The sequence below is a fragment of the Anthonomus grandis genome, chromosome 3, assembly GCF_022605725.1.
Source record: "Anthonomus grandis grandis chromosome 3, icAntGran1.3, whole genome shotgun sequence".
Lineage (NCBI taxonomy): Eukaryota > Metazoa > Arthropoda > Insecta > Coleoptera > Curculionidae > Anthonomus > Anthonomus grandis.
Window position 1 is genome coordinate 27852111 of NC_065548.1, and position 15554 is coordinate 27867664.

Below are 15554 nucleotides of genomic sequence, written 5' to 3' on the forward strand. Positions count from 1 at the left end.
ATTATTGATGTTTCGATTTTGAAGGTACCTACGTGCTGGTCGAATATAAAGATCCTATAAGATCCAACTATCATAGAGGATTTATTAAAACTATTGACATGACGAGTAATAAAGTTCACGTTTTGCTTGTTGATTGGGGACTTAATGTTGTCGTTCCTTCTAATAGTATTAGAACACTTGATGTCGACTTTACCAAACTAGAGAGTCAGGTATTTTTTTTTAATTCATGAGTATTTTATCATTTTCGTTAAACTGCCTCAAAGTGTTATACATAGGAGAGATTAATGAAATAAAAAATATATTGGTATATCTATAACATACAAGAACGTTTATTTTCCCATAGAATTTCCGTGAAAGGCATGTGAATAAGTGAATAAAGTTGAAATTGTCAATAAAAAGTACAAAGCAGTATAATTATTAGGTAATAAAACAATTTAACAACATTGAAATTGTCAATAAGAGTAGATCTAGCAGAGAAATACTATTTCTTTTAAATATATGTATTATGTTAGTTATATGAAAGTTCAATTAGTAGCGGATTAGGAACATAATTGATACCTATTTAAAATTAGCCGACATTTCTAAATATTTTACGCCATTGCCAAGGCTAGAAGTGGTATTATGAATTAAAAAAAAAGAATTTCATCATTTTTCCTGTACCACAATAATTTACCAATAATAGTTTTTTCTACTTCATCCATTTCTCTCCAATTTAAAAAAAAGGAATGTATATGTTGTATTATAAACTTTTAATTACATGTAATAACATAGAACATTTAACAACTGAATTGATACTAGCTATTGAGTGTAATCTTTAATTTAAAAAAAGCGAGAAATGGAGCTTTGAAATTCGTAAAATATGATTGCTAACTACGAACATCCTGTATATGACAGAAGGAAACAATTTAAGTCAAAGTAATTCTCAATTCTTCTAGAATCCCAATTAAGTCCAATATTGACATTGAATTAACATTTCTAGTATCAAGATGAAATTAAATAATATAATGATTTTTAGATTTTTTTTATAAAAAAAATTATTGCAGTCAAACTGCGCATGACAAAGCAGCCATATTTAGCGCATATACTAGGTAGCCTAAGGCGGTCTTAAAAATAAAATAAAAAGAATGGCATTCCATTAAAAAAAAATGCTGCTTATATCGCCCTACTTTTTTGAAGCACCTTCAAAAAAGTAGTTCAAAATATTTTCCAGATATGCGCTATCAGGTCCCAACATTTTTTTAAGAGGTTAGAAATTTTTAACCTTACATTTTTAGGCCGGCGCACTGTTGCAGGATCCTGTATAATGTATATATTATATACGAATTAATATAAATTTAAAAGCTATAAATGACCGAATTAGCGACGAATATTTCTGTATGTTAGGCAGATTTGGCTACATTCCTTATTTAAATGAATTTACTAGGCGGTATAACATATATTTTTTTATAAATATTAAAACTGTTGAGTCATTCATACGTTGATACACTTAGGCACAGATCATTACCCTATAATGACTAATATTATACAAAGTTTTAAAACAAAAACTTTCAAGTGATAGCTTTGCTCAAGTTTACTTAACAAATGATACTAATCATGCAACCAAGATCTTGATTATGTCATATTTCATAGAAACCATGTTAAGCAATCAAAAATGATTAAACCGATAAGTAAAATGTTAACAAAAAAGCTTAAGAGTGGATTACAAATGGTTTAATAACTTAATGAAGATAATATATCTGAAGAGAAAGTTATTGAAAAGCAGATATCCACAGCTTGAAAAGAGGAATATAAATCATATCGAAATAAAATAACTAAAAGTAAGGATGTGGAAAAAATTTATAAAAGAAACAGATCAACAGGATGTGTAAAGCAAAAGAGTAAAAACGAATGAAACTATGAGACAGAATTTGAAAATTACATAGTTATTGCAATAATTTTTCTTAAAGGTAACGTGACCACTGATACATCATCTTACATCTAATATTAAAACACTCACAAAAATGAATACTACTATTATTAATCCAGAAATAATTGAGGCTGGTATACCAAACATCATATGCCTCAAACAAGGCGAAATAAATAGTTTGGTAACTAGTTAGTTACTTAAACCAGTTAGTTATAAGACTTTTAACTTAAAATTTTCCAAATATTTGGGTCCAAAGTTGTATAGTATCTTACCAGCAACAACTATAAATATAAGAAGAATTAAGAGTTGCAATAATAAGGTTTATATATAAGAATGAAGTTTTTTTCTATTGTCTTAGTTAACCTTCAAATAGGGTGTCAATTTGAAAACTTTCAATGCAAATATCTCTGAAATTAAGACAGTAAGAAAAGGGTAATTTGGTCCAAATGTTATACCAGTAGGGGAAACTACAACCACCAAAATTTTCCTAAATTTTATACCCTGTCATAGAAAGGTATAAGTTAAATAAAATAAACTGTGATCTATAAAATGCTATTTTATTTAATTAGGTGCTCAAAATGCTTTTCATTTTGGTCTAAACAAAAATAATGATCTTTTTTAAACTCATTCCTAGCATTCTTAAAGTTTTCCCTTGGAATAGATGCACACTTTGTAATAAATCCGTTGCCAAAGGTAATCAAGTACTCTCCGCTGAACTGTTTTTTCTTGTTTGTTACTGATCAATATCCAATTTAAGTCAAGTGTGCCACACTGCACCACATAGTCAAAAAAGTCAAACAGTGATTTTTTTAATTCGATAAAAAAGTTTGTTTACTCAGTTGGAATGCTGGTTTTAGGTCGTACCAGAAAGTAGATGTTTAGACCTAGTTTTAAAAAAATATTTTAGTCTTTTCACCGACTCGCCCAAATACTTCACACAGTGGTTTACAATATAATAAGTAGAAAGTATTGAAATAATTTATTTTTATAATTTTCAAAATCTTTGTGCTATAAGGACTGTTGCATTATTTAGCGAAGGAAATCCTGGAAAAATTGTAAGTATATCATACTTATGTGATGCAACTAATTCTCAAATTTAGAAGAAACAAGATCATTGGAAAACAATAAAAGAGTTCAGGGTAGAGTACTTGATAAAGCGACAGAAGTACAAGTATTAGAACATTTTGCTATGAATGAATCATTGTTCCTACACCAAGCTTCAGCGATAACAGGAATTTGTCATGAAACTATGCATCAGGTACTTAAATTAAGTAATTTCTATCCATACGAAATACAAATTCTTGAGAAATTGGGTGAAGACGACCTTGACCGAAGGAGGGAATGACAGGTAAATTAGGTTTTACTTCTGAGTTGCTAAAAAATATTTGTTACGTGACGAATGCACGTTTGTCGCTAAAATGGCAAAATTTATTTAAAAATTTTGGAAACCGTCGTTCAACATAAAAGTTTTGAAGAAATAGAAAATCAGTTAAATATTGTTGGGGCTAGGAACCTAAACGGAGATTTATTACATTTTCGACAAGATGGAGTGCCAGCCTGCTGGATGCGTTTCTAGATCAGTGGATTGGGAGAAGAGATCCAATGAAATGGACGGCGAGATCAACAGAGTTAACACTCCTTGACTTTTTTTCTGGGGTCACTTAAAAACTGTTGTGTTTAAAACGCAACCAGCTTTACTCGATGATCTTCGGCAGGGGATTATTACGGAATGTGCATCTATTCCAAGAGAAGTGTTTTAAAATGTGAGAAATGAGTTTGACAATATTGAGTGCCACTCTACTGGATTAGTTTCTAGATCGGTGGATTGGGAGAAAAGATCCAATGAAATGGCCGGCGGGATCACCAGATCTAATACTCCTCGACTTTTTTTTCTGAGGTCACTTAAAAACTGTTGTGTTTAAAACGCAACCAGCTTCATTCGATGATCTTCGGCAGGAGATTATTACAGAATATGCATCTATTCCAAGACAAGTGTTTCAAAATGTGAGAAATGAGTTTGACAATAGATTATACTTCTGTTTAGCCCAAAATGGAATGCATTTTGAGCATCTAATTAAATTAAATAATACTTCATAAAAGCAGAGTTTATTTTATTTAAGTTATATCTTTCTTTGATCATGTATAAAATTTAGGAAAAATTCTTGTGGTCTCCAAAAGACCTTTAATTTAAGATATCACTAAAGGGGTTATGCCATTTAAAATCTTGGGGTGTAGTGGGAACAAGGGATGACTAGTATATAGACACTATAGTATAGTGTCTCCTACCTGTATAACATTTGTACCAAATTGCGCTTTTATAACTTTTTTAGTTTCAGAGATATTTACATTGAAAGTTTGTAATTTGACACCCTGTATACAGTGTTTAAGTAAATTCAGAACCAGTTAAAGAGTTTGTTTTGCACATAAAGATATTCAGTTATCTAAGTGCAGAAAAAAATTGAAATAGAATATAAGAATATAGCAAAAAATAAATAAAGCGTGAAGCTCAATTCTTAGCTTCAATCATTCTTAGCTTCATTCATAGTCTTGTGTGGACCCAAAACCTGTGATTTAAAATATGATCATATAATTTATGTTTCTATTTATGTATTGCTTTTCGCTATTTACATTTGTTATTTAACTGAAAGACTGAATCTGAAAAATGTATTCAACACTCTTTTGTCCTGTACTTCCTGTACTTAGGAATCTAGTAGGAAGAAGAGCAGATAATCAAAGAATGCCCAAAGTGAAAGTCGCTTTAAATTTTGTTGAATTTTTTTACCGATTTCCTAACTTATTGCTCCCTCATTAGAAGCAAACAAAAGAAGTAATTTTTATAACTAAATTAATTTAATCGATGCGCATACCAGTTAATAACATAAATGCGACTCTGGTTTGATCAAAAGTGCGATAAAAAGGGTTCTTAAAAGCCGCTTTAGACAATTGATAAAAAAGATTGCTTGTTTTTCTTAAATTTTGATAAACTGATTTTTAATTTTTTTGACTCTTAAGTCTGAATAATATTTAAAAATAAATACAGTGACCACCTAAAGTTCCGCATAAATTCGATAAAAATTAGAGACATGATTTTTTGAGAAAACGCTCGGACCCGTCGATTTTTATTTTAAGTTGCGCATTATTTCACATACATTTTTGTATATAGGGTGGAACAAAAAAAAAGATATGACGTCATCGGTCATTTTTTTAAATGGAATGCTATATTTTTTATTGCATTTATGAAATATAGGCGGAATTCCAACCAAGTTTCGTATAACACACCTTAACTCAAAACTCAACTGTTTCAGAAATATTTACATTTAACCAACAAAAAAGCAAGTAAGTACGTCTATTTGCAAATTAAGATAAAATGGAGGATAAAATGTTATAAACTGTGAAAACTCTTATTGATGTTTGAATTGTTCAAACTGATCCCCATTTACTTCTTGGCAGAAAGCAAGACGGTTTACAAACTCATGTAAAACACTATCAATTATTTCGGATGATATACGTCTAATTTCATGTCTAATTCTATTTTTAAAATCTACGTTGTTTGGCTTCTCAATATAAACTTTACTTTTCAGGTACCCCCATAGAAAATAGTTGCAGGGATTTAGGGTCTGGTGACTTGGCCGGCCACTCTATTGGCCCTCTTCCTCTAGTCCTATCCATCTTCCTGGGAACACTGTATCCAAGTAATTACAGACATCTCGAAAGATGTGGCGGTGCGCCGTCTTTCTGAAACCACAAATTATCTGTCGGGACAGCAGGGTCTTGTTCGTCTGGGTATAGGGCAGCCAAAGTAGAAATAAGATCCTCTTGAAGAAAATTCAAATAGCGTTGTCCTGTTAAGTTTTCTTCGAAAAAGTATGGCTTTTATTTTCTACTTTATTTATTACTTTATTTTCCACGATACCAGCCCAAACATTAATAGATTTACGGTACCGTGGATGGGCCTCAGTTGCCTAGTGTGGATGTGACACTGACCAGTACCGACAATTTTGCCGATTTACGACATCGTTTAAACAAAAAGTTGCTTCATCCGAAAACAAAACTCGTAACACAAACTGACTGGTTATTATTGCAAATAAATGTTCATCATTTGCTCGCAAAATTGGTTTCTTCGATCAGGATCGTCCTCATTTAATTCGTGTATTAGTATAATTTTATAAGGGTGATATTCATTCACTTTTAAGATGCGTCTTACTGACTTTCCGTCTATATTATTATCAACTGAAATTTGTGAAGTTGCATTGTTTGGATTTTCTTCTACGGAGAGCAGAACGTTTAATTTTGTTTCTTCAGAAATTTTTGGACGACCTGATCTTGGCAAATCCCTAACATGACCTGAAGTTATGAATTTGTGCACTATTCTACTAACTGTTGACTGAGAAATAGGATGGTTTGGCATTGGTATTTGGCATTAAACATTTCGCATCATCAAAATTTCAACTCGTTTGGTTTCCGTTAAATTAGCCATAATTTATTCTGATAAAAACTATTAATTTTCGAACTGACAGTGGACATTCGAAAATGGAGATTCTTTACAAGTGCAACCATGGAAATAGAAACAATTGGCAGTGTTTATAACATTATTTTTATCCTCGATTTTACCTTAATCTGTAAATAGACGTACTTATTTGTTTTCTTGTTATTTAAATGTAAATATTTCGTAAACAATTGAGTTTTATGATAAGGTGTGTTATACGAAACTTGCTTGGAATTTCGCCTATATTTCATAAATGCAATAAAAAATATAGCATTCAATTTAAAAAAATGACCGATGACGTCATATCTTTTTTTTCCACCCTGTATACAAAAATGTATGTGAAGTAATGGGCAACTTAAAATACAAATCGACGGGTCCGAGCGTTTTCTCAAAAAATCATGTCTCTAATTTTTATCGAATTTATGCGGAACTTTAGGCCGTCACTGTATATTTTCCAATATTAATAACAAGTACTTTCTCAAAATTCTTCAGCTTAATTTTCTTAGAGCTATTTAGAGATGTTGAAGAAAGTCATTTTCTTTCACGTATTTTATTTTTTTACTCCAGGATTTACAGATTTCAATTCCAAGGAAACACCTTTTTGGGGTCTATTTTTCCAGCACAATCAGTGCAAACAATTGCAAGTAAATTTATAAATTGAAAAAATGGTGCGAGCTAACGCAAACATGTAACTAAATAACCGGTAATTTATATTTTTAGGCGGTAGTAGTGAAGATGACTCACATCGCCCCCTTTGACAAAGAGGCGAGTTGGTCATCGGCGGCCAATGATTTCCTTCTAAGTTACTTTAAATCGCAAGACGTTTTAAAAATGGTTGTACACGAAACTGAACCAGAGGTGGAGGTTGCCTTGTTCGAGACGAGTCGGAACGTTGATGTTTGCCTCAATGCGATGATGGTCGAGTATAATTTAGCTGATTCCACTGGTCCTATGTAAGTAGATTTTATTGTAATAAGGTTTTACAAATATTCTTGTTGGGGTTGCTTTACTAAATGATAAAACTAAATTATGAATGTATATTTACGAAAATGTCTAGAGAACATGTATAAAAATTTGGTTATTAATAAGACTGAATAAAGATATAAATGAAACATAATTTTATTTATTATTAGAACAAAAAATATATTGAATTTAATTACAAAATTTTTTTAGATTAAAACTAAAATTGATTTGAAATGATTCACAAAATAATAAAACAGACAATCATGCCTTGTTTTTTGTCGGTAGTCGGTGGTTAGTTAATAAATATAAATAAAACAGATATTTCGCATTATTACCGTATTGGCAAAAAAAAGTCCCGGTCATCTAAGCCACGGCTCCTGATAATTCAATTCAGCTATATAACTATAATAACGGATGTTTTAACTATAGAAAACCTCAAACTTTTTAAAATGGCGAGAGAAATATACGGAAAATCTGTGTGGACGTTTAATGGACTAGTGTATAGGCAATTTCGGGTGAAAGAAAACTGATTAGAAATCAAAGTGATTTGGATGCTTAGAAAGTAAATCTGAACAAAATTCAATGAAATGAAGTTATGGTTTCAAAAACAGTTAATAAATTTATATATTCTAAACATTCACTTTTTGATCACACGTTTATATAATTTAATTCTTTCTTAACTGTTTAAATTTGATTTTTTTTTAATGATTTAATTTGGTTTAGTTTGTGCACGTGGGAAACCCCATTTAAAACGTTTATTCTTTGCTCTGATTATTATTAAAATCTAAATATGTATTTTTTGTTAATTTAATATGTGGTTATAAGAAAATGGGCTTTATAATTTGTCTTTGTATTTGTTGTTTAAACCAAATTTCGCCCTGTTTATGGGAGTAGGATGTACTGCACTAACACGCCTTAAGATTTGTGTCTTTTTGTTTTTGTATAAACATTATTTTTATATACATAGGTTATCTAATACTATTTCCTGCCGGTTCTTGGCTGTTGTAAGAACCTTGGGGATAGACGGTTGACTGCGTGTATTTAAGGGTTCAACTCCATCGGGTGGCTCCTTCTTGTTCTTGCCGTGGTTTCACTTGGGATTTAAGGTTTCTATAAAATACCAATTTTAATTGTTACCTTCTTTTTCACAGTTTTTGACATTAGGCTGAATCTACATAATAAAAATATGCCACCCTTAAAATAAACAACATGTACTTGAATATTGCACCCTTGAATGTCCGATCACTTTTTACAGGATTTAATGAGCTTTCTAATCGAAAATGAATTTGATATATTAGTTGTAACAGAAACTTTGGTTGAACCCAAACTGTGATGCCAATTTACTTAATATTCCAGGATATAATTTAATTCATAGAGCTGGTCGTGGAGGTGGCGTTGGGGCCTATGTTAAAGACGGATTAAACTCCAAGGTCATTAATTTTACTTTTTCTATTGCTGCCGAACATATTTTCTTAAAAGTTTCCCTACCTAAAATGAAAATTATTGTAGGATGTTTTTATCGCCCTCCACGCTTAAATATTAATAATATATTGGTCGTCTTTGAACATATAATAAACGATCTTTTTCTTTATTTTCATATCATCATTTTGACAGGAGATTTAAACATCAACTTTTTAAACCTGCATAACCCTGTACTGGATTCTCTTAACACCTTTGGCGTCGAGCAAATTATTAATGAACCTACTCGAATTACTAATACCTCTAGCACCTTAATTTACCCGATTTTTATTAACAATAAAGACATAGGCAATAAATGCGGCATACTATCCTCTAATGGAATAAGCGATCATAATCTGGTTTTCGTTGAAATATTTGTTAAATGTATAAAACATCCTCCGCGTTTTTTCAATATACGACTTTTAAAAATGATTTATAAAATATACTATGTCATAGATATTCATGAATTGAAGATATAAAAATACTAACATGGAAACTAATTACAAATACAGGGTCCGGCAAAATGATCTCCCACATTTTGATTTTTAATAAAAACGCCAATGTAAATGTTATTTATATTTTATTTTTATTAACTAAAAATATATGGTATGCCATTTTGTTTTTATTAAGTTTTGAAAATTACAGAGTCCAAGTGGCGACCATTTCTTTCGACACACATTCGAAGCTGATTTCTGAAAGTTTCCATTACTCGAGCAGTAATTTGAGGCGATATTCCTATAATTTTCATTTTTTGGTTCCAAAAAATTAAGTAGCATGTCGACATATCGATCAGCAGTTACGGTAACCGTTACCCCTCCTTCTTCAAAAAAATAGGGACCCCAAACACCAACAGCACAACAAACGGTAACACGTTGGCTGTGAAGTGGTTTTTCATGGAGCTGCCGCGGATTTTCTGGTGCCCAGTAGCGAAAATTCTGCTTGTTCACACAGCCAGGCAAATGGAAATGAGCCTCGTCACTCGTTATTAAAAGCGCATTTTGTGGGACCTTTTGAAGAATATCATTGGAACATTTTCGGCGATTTTCCCAGTCCCGTTCACTAGGTTTTTGCACGATCATCATTTTGTATGGGTGGAACTTCAGATCGGTGTGCAAAATTCTTCTCACCACAGAACAATCTGACAAACGCAAAGCAGAGGCATGTTTAACAGCTGAACGTCTAGGAGATCGTTCAACTGCTTCTCTTACAGCTGCAATGTTTTCAGGTGTCCGAACACTTCTGGGCCTACCAGTTGATTTTCTTTTTAAGGCTGAACCTGTAGCTCTAAAATTTGAAACCCACAACAGTATTGTTTTGCGATCTGGAACTGGATCATGTCTACCAAGCGCGAAGTGAGTACGAAAAATTTCTTTGTGTCGTAATCACAGATTCGTTACATTTGAAAAATGTTTCGATAACGAAGGCACGATGCTCGCCCGCCCAGTTCATGGCGACAACAGAAATGGCAAGGCGCGCGCAGCCAACCGACTACGCTAAGCTGGCTCCCTCTTTAGTGATTCGGGCCCAGTGGCGGCGCAAAATGTGGGAGATCATTTTGCCGGACCCTGTATTATAAGATTTCATACATCTGATACTTAAGAAATCATACATTATCTTATATTAGACAAGAAAAAAAAATCACATATTAAATATTTCTCATCTTAATAATCCCACTAGGCTTTGGAAAACTCTACAAGACTTAAATATTACTTCAGAAAATAACAGTACTCTTCCGCCAAATCTGTCAAACGCTGAAAATATAAATAAATACTTCACCTCTTTTTTACAAACAGTAACTGAATAATGTAGGAACAAGAATACTATCACAATAATGTTTATAATTTTAAATCTAGATTAACTTTTCCGTAACAACTTCTCAGGAAATGCAATCAATTTAAAAATGTTAAAAATGTGTAGCCTTATTATAGAAGATACGAGAAACGAGCGGTATACCGATTCTTTGCAAAACTGCAATTGGCATCCCTTTACCTAAAATAAATGATCCTCAAACCTTTTCCGACTTAAGAATTATAAGTATTACCCACATTGTCTAAAGTATTATATAACCAAATTTTTTTTCATTTTAACAATAATAAAATTATTCCTGATTTTCAGTGCGGATTTAGAAAGGGGGTTTAGTACGGCTTCCGATTTAGCATCCGTATTTGATAATGTTATTAAGAGTTTCGATGAAGGTCTTGTTAGTGTTCTAGTTTTGTTGGAATTCTCCCAGGCCTTTGATATTTTAGACCATAGCCTCCTATTAGCTAAACTTGTACTAAGTACTATGGCTTTGAAACCGATGCACTTAACTTGGTTGGTTCATTTTTTGGAGATATGTCGCAAAAGATTAGTTTAGGTGACTCGGTATCAAGTAATATTTCGATTAAATCTAGTGTACCTCAGGGTGCTATTTTATCTCCACTCTTATTAATTATTTACACAATAGATGCTATTGCTGCTCCTTTGTTTTGTAGTACACATGCCTATGCTGATGATACTCAGATCTAATTTTTTTTCAATCCTCAAGGTACTCAGTAAGCTGCCGGAAAAATAAACTCGGATCTTAATATAGTTAATTAATTAATTAGCTTACAAACATAATCTTAACCTAAACTCCAACAAGACAAAGTTATTGTGTTTTGGTAGTAAAACTAAAAAAGACATGGTAAAGAAGTCGTTAAATCTGCACCTTGGCGCCACAAGTTTATCGTTTGTATCTTGTGAAAAAAAATTGGACTTAATAGTAGATGAGGATCTAAGATTTCATGAATATGTACGGAAAATTATTAAAAAAGGATTTTATGCTCTTAAATTAATTTATAACAACCGACAACTGTTAAACTGCATTAAAAAAGATGTGTGATAGTCTTGTTTTATCGCATTTTAATTATTGTGACTTTCTATACGGGCCTTGTCTAACAGCGGAGGATAAATATAAAATTCAAAAAGTACAAAATGTATGTTGAAGGGTTTTATATGGAATACGTCAATGTGACCATGTATCTCATTTGCTCTCTGAATGCAACTGGTTGAATATGAAAAACCGAAAAACACACCATCCTTTAAATTTTGTTTATAAATTGCTTACTGATCCAGAAGCATCTCAACCTCTTAAATTTAAATTTTTACCACGCACCATACCAATTCACAATATTAACGTTAGATCACGCCATGCTTTTACTGTACATAAAACAACCATGTTTCGGAGATCTTTTATATTCAACGCCACCACCATATACAATTTCATACACAACAATTTTAAAATGCTTAATATCAATAAATTTAAATGAAAATGCTGGATGATGACCTGCATTGGGCGCGGAGTGCCTTCGATGCTTTTACTGCGACTGAGGAGGGTCGATTGTCTATTGCTAACATGGGTACAGTCATGAACCGACAGGGTATTTTTTTGTTTTGTTGAAAAATAGTTATACAACATATGTCAAGTATTTAAATATTTTATTTTAGGTGAACTTTTACAAAAACTTTTTCTTTGTTCCCATTGTACTTAGGTATCTTATTTTTTTTTGTAACTTAAAGGTTAATACGTCGTTTTTATTTATTTATTATTATTTATATAAGAAAAATTTAAAAACTAAAATTTGTATCTTTACCTTTGCCTTCTTTTTTGGAGAATTCTTAATTTGATTTTCTGACTAAAGCAAAAGTAGTACCGAAAAATTTATCATAACAAAAAAATCATCAAATTCTTTACGATTTGCTTTCCGGAATGAAGCTGTGCAACTAACGAGAATAAAGAGAAAGCGCGCCACGAAGTCACGAAAATTACTTGTTCATAGAGAATTTAATTTTCTTAATTTTTTGTTGTATACCGTGCTTTCATTTCAAATCGATCCACCCTGTGGATCTCCCTGTGGAGTGGCTTGATGAAAATTTTCGAGAAAAGTGGATTGGCAGACGTGGTGCAATCGAATGGCCTGCGCGGTCTCCGGACCTAACCCCACTAGACTTTTTTCTTTGGGGCTACTTAAAAAGCAAAGTTTATAAAACCCCACCTGAGAGTATTGAGAATTTAAAAAATAGAATATATCAAGAATGCAGAGAAATTAGCGGGCAGACCCTTGCCAATGTTCGTAAGGAGTTTGAAAATAGGCTTTTTTATTGTCTTGCTAATAACGGCGCGCATTTTGAACATTTAATAAAATAAATTTGTTAAACTAATTAAATTTGTTTTTCTACCCTACCGATTTACACTTTAATTGCTTCTTGGTCAATCAATTTTATTTTTTTTACAACCATTGATAGCCTAATGAATGCCCTTTAAAATAATGTATCACACCATGGGGGTAGCCATTTGACATACCAAAGTTTGGCATAAATAAAATATTCATTATTTCTAGACATTTTCGCTAACTATTTGCTTACACATTTACCGATTTAATTTTTTTAGTACCGTTGAATAGAGAATTTTACTCTGCTTACTATGATTTATCACACGATGGGGGTTCCCATTTGACATATTAAAGTGAGGTTAGCTGGAGGTGAGGAGGTGATTGACAGAACTTCAGTAATTGCATAATTAAACATCCCCCTGTATATCTAATTTGACGTGTTTTTTTTTTTTTTTAAGAAAGGTGTTTAGGATGGATCGTTTTGAAATGAAAGCACGGTATAGTTTTTCATATGACGAACGGCTTAAGTTATAAAATACAAAAATACAAAATTTATTACAAGTATTGCAAAGTATTACAGTAAATTTAATAAAACTTTAGTCAAATGGTAACAGTTTCGCGTTAAGGGCATCATCAGAATTATAAATATTTAAGAAAAATATAAGCCTTAAATCTCACGTATATATTAGAAGTCAGAAATAAAAACACTTACCGGACAATAATATAATATATACCTATGACGACTAGCAATATTTTTAAAACGTTCATATTTAAATTTAAGCAAACGGTATTACTGGTGTATCAATAAATATGGAATAGTAGATATTTTAGTATGTTGTAGTATCCATAATTTTGAATAAAAGTTCCTATAAACATGTATCCTAATCTCAATAGTTGCTAAGATACAGATTAAGTAGGCGGTGAATGACAGAATATGCCGATATGGTGTTCGTTATGGTGCCTGCAATGGAAGTGTCGAAGTATCTTGTAGAAAATTTGGTCGACGATTTCAGAACAGACGATTACCGAGTCCAGGAGTATTTACTCGGGTCTTCACCAAACTGCGTGAGACTGGTAGAGTATCCAGCAGATTTAAATCCAAACATGTGAACAAAACTTGGATGAATTAGAACAGATTCTTGAATCAGTGGAACGTAGTCCTGGAGTACACGGAGAATTGCTATACACATCGGTGTTCCTCACTTAAAGGTACGGACATGACATGAGCAAGGTTTGCATCCATTTCATGTACAACGGTTACAACTCCTGAAACCCAATGGTCTCGCTGGTAAACTGGAATTTTGTCATTGGGTAAATGCTCACCGTCTATCAATTTCATCAATATTATTCACTGATAAATCAACCTTCACTCGCGACGGTATTAACAACACCCATAACTGGCATCAGTGGTCTGATGAAAGGTCGCCAGACCTTACTCCCTTAGGTTTTGGATTGTGGGAAAGTTTATCAAGAAAAAGTAAATACCCCGTATTAAGGAATGTCAAAGAACTACACTCGAAGCTATTTCTAGTGCTGAGAACTATATTGAAGTTGGCAGTGGGATTTTCGAACTATTCCACTGAACTACTAACAGCGAATTTTTATTTGTATTAAAAGTTATTAAATAAAAATGATTATATTCTAACAATAGCATTAAGTTCAAGAAGCTGTATCTCAGCAATTATTGGATTAGGATACATATTTATATGAACTTTTCTATTCAGAATTATGAATACTACAACATACCAAAATATCCACCATTCTTCCTGAAACATCCTGTATAGTCATAGGTATTATGTATATTAAAAATAAAGAGAACTTGTTTTGGAAACTTACTCAAATGGATTGTTAAAAATAAAATGGGAAGTAAATGGTTGTTGGCCATTCACATATATAAAGTCCAAACTTTTTAAGGGTTTAGTAATTTTAAGAGTTTCTAAGATTTAATTTTGTCTAAATAAAATCCTTTAAGAATATTCAGGTTTTTCTGCTAATACGTCTGTCAAAAATTCGGTGATATAACTCTCGCCTAATTTCGATATAAAAAATAAATGTTTTTAAGCATTCCACTAATAGGTTGTCTGTTACTTGTACAAATGCTTTTAGGGAATATACCAACGGGTAATTTTAATACCAACCTACTGTTACAAAAGGATAAAATTTGTATTCTTTGGAATGGAGATAAGTCAGATTTTCTAAAATTTGTCAACTCCCGTCATAATAAAAATGAATTTACGTGTGAAATGGAAACAAAGGGTCCTTACCTTTTTTAGACCTCTTGTTAACAAGAACAATAATAAAATCGAATTTGAAATTTACGGAAAGGACTGTTTACAGGCATGCAATTCAATTCAATTCCAATATTCCATAGAGCCCCTAGAGAATTTGCTAGCTTTATTCCCTATTTTATAGATCATTTAACATCTCTTTTTATCAGCAATCATTTAATATATAACTTACAATTAAAGCAACTGCTAATATTTTTTTTTCTATAAAAACCACAAATAAGATTTATTATCGGTTCGTAAATAGGTACAAGTTATCTTTCACTGTTATTCATATGGATCCATGTCAGATTTTGGAAACATTTCATCGCAGCTCGCAA

At 32.0% G+C, this 15554-nt stretch overlaps 1 protein-coding gene across 2 annotated transcripts in view; it reads left to right on the plus strand.

The window, feature by feature from the left end:
• LOC126734498 (uncharacterized) overlaps positions 1-15554 on the plus strand; it is a 159244-nt gene that overhangs the window by 65340 nt on the left and 78350 nt on the right. For both annotated transcript variants that reach the window (XM_050438153.1, XM_050438155.1), the window contains exons 16-17: positions 25-209; positions 7113-7345. In XM_050438153.1, coding sequence (XP_050294110.1) covers positions 25-209; positions 7113-7345 — 418 coding nt within the window. The remainder of the gene's footprint in view (positions 1-24; positions 210-7112; positions 7346-15554) is intronic.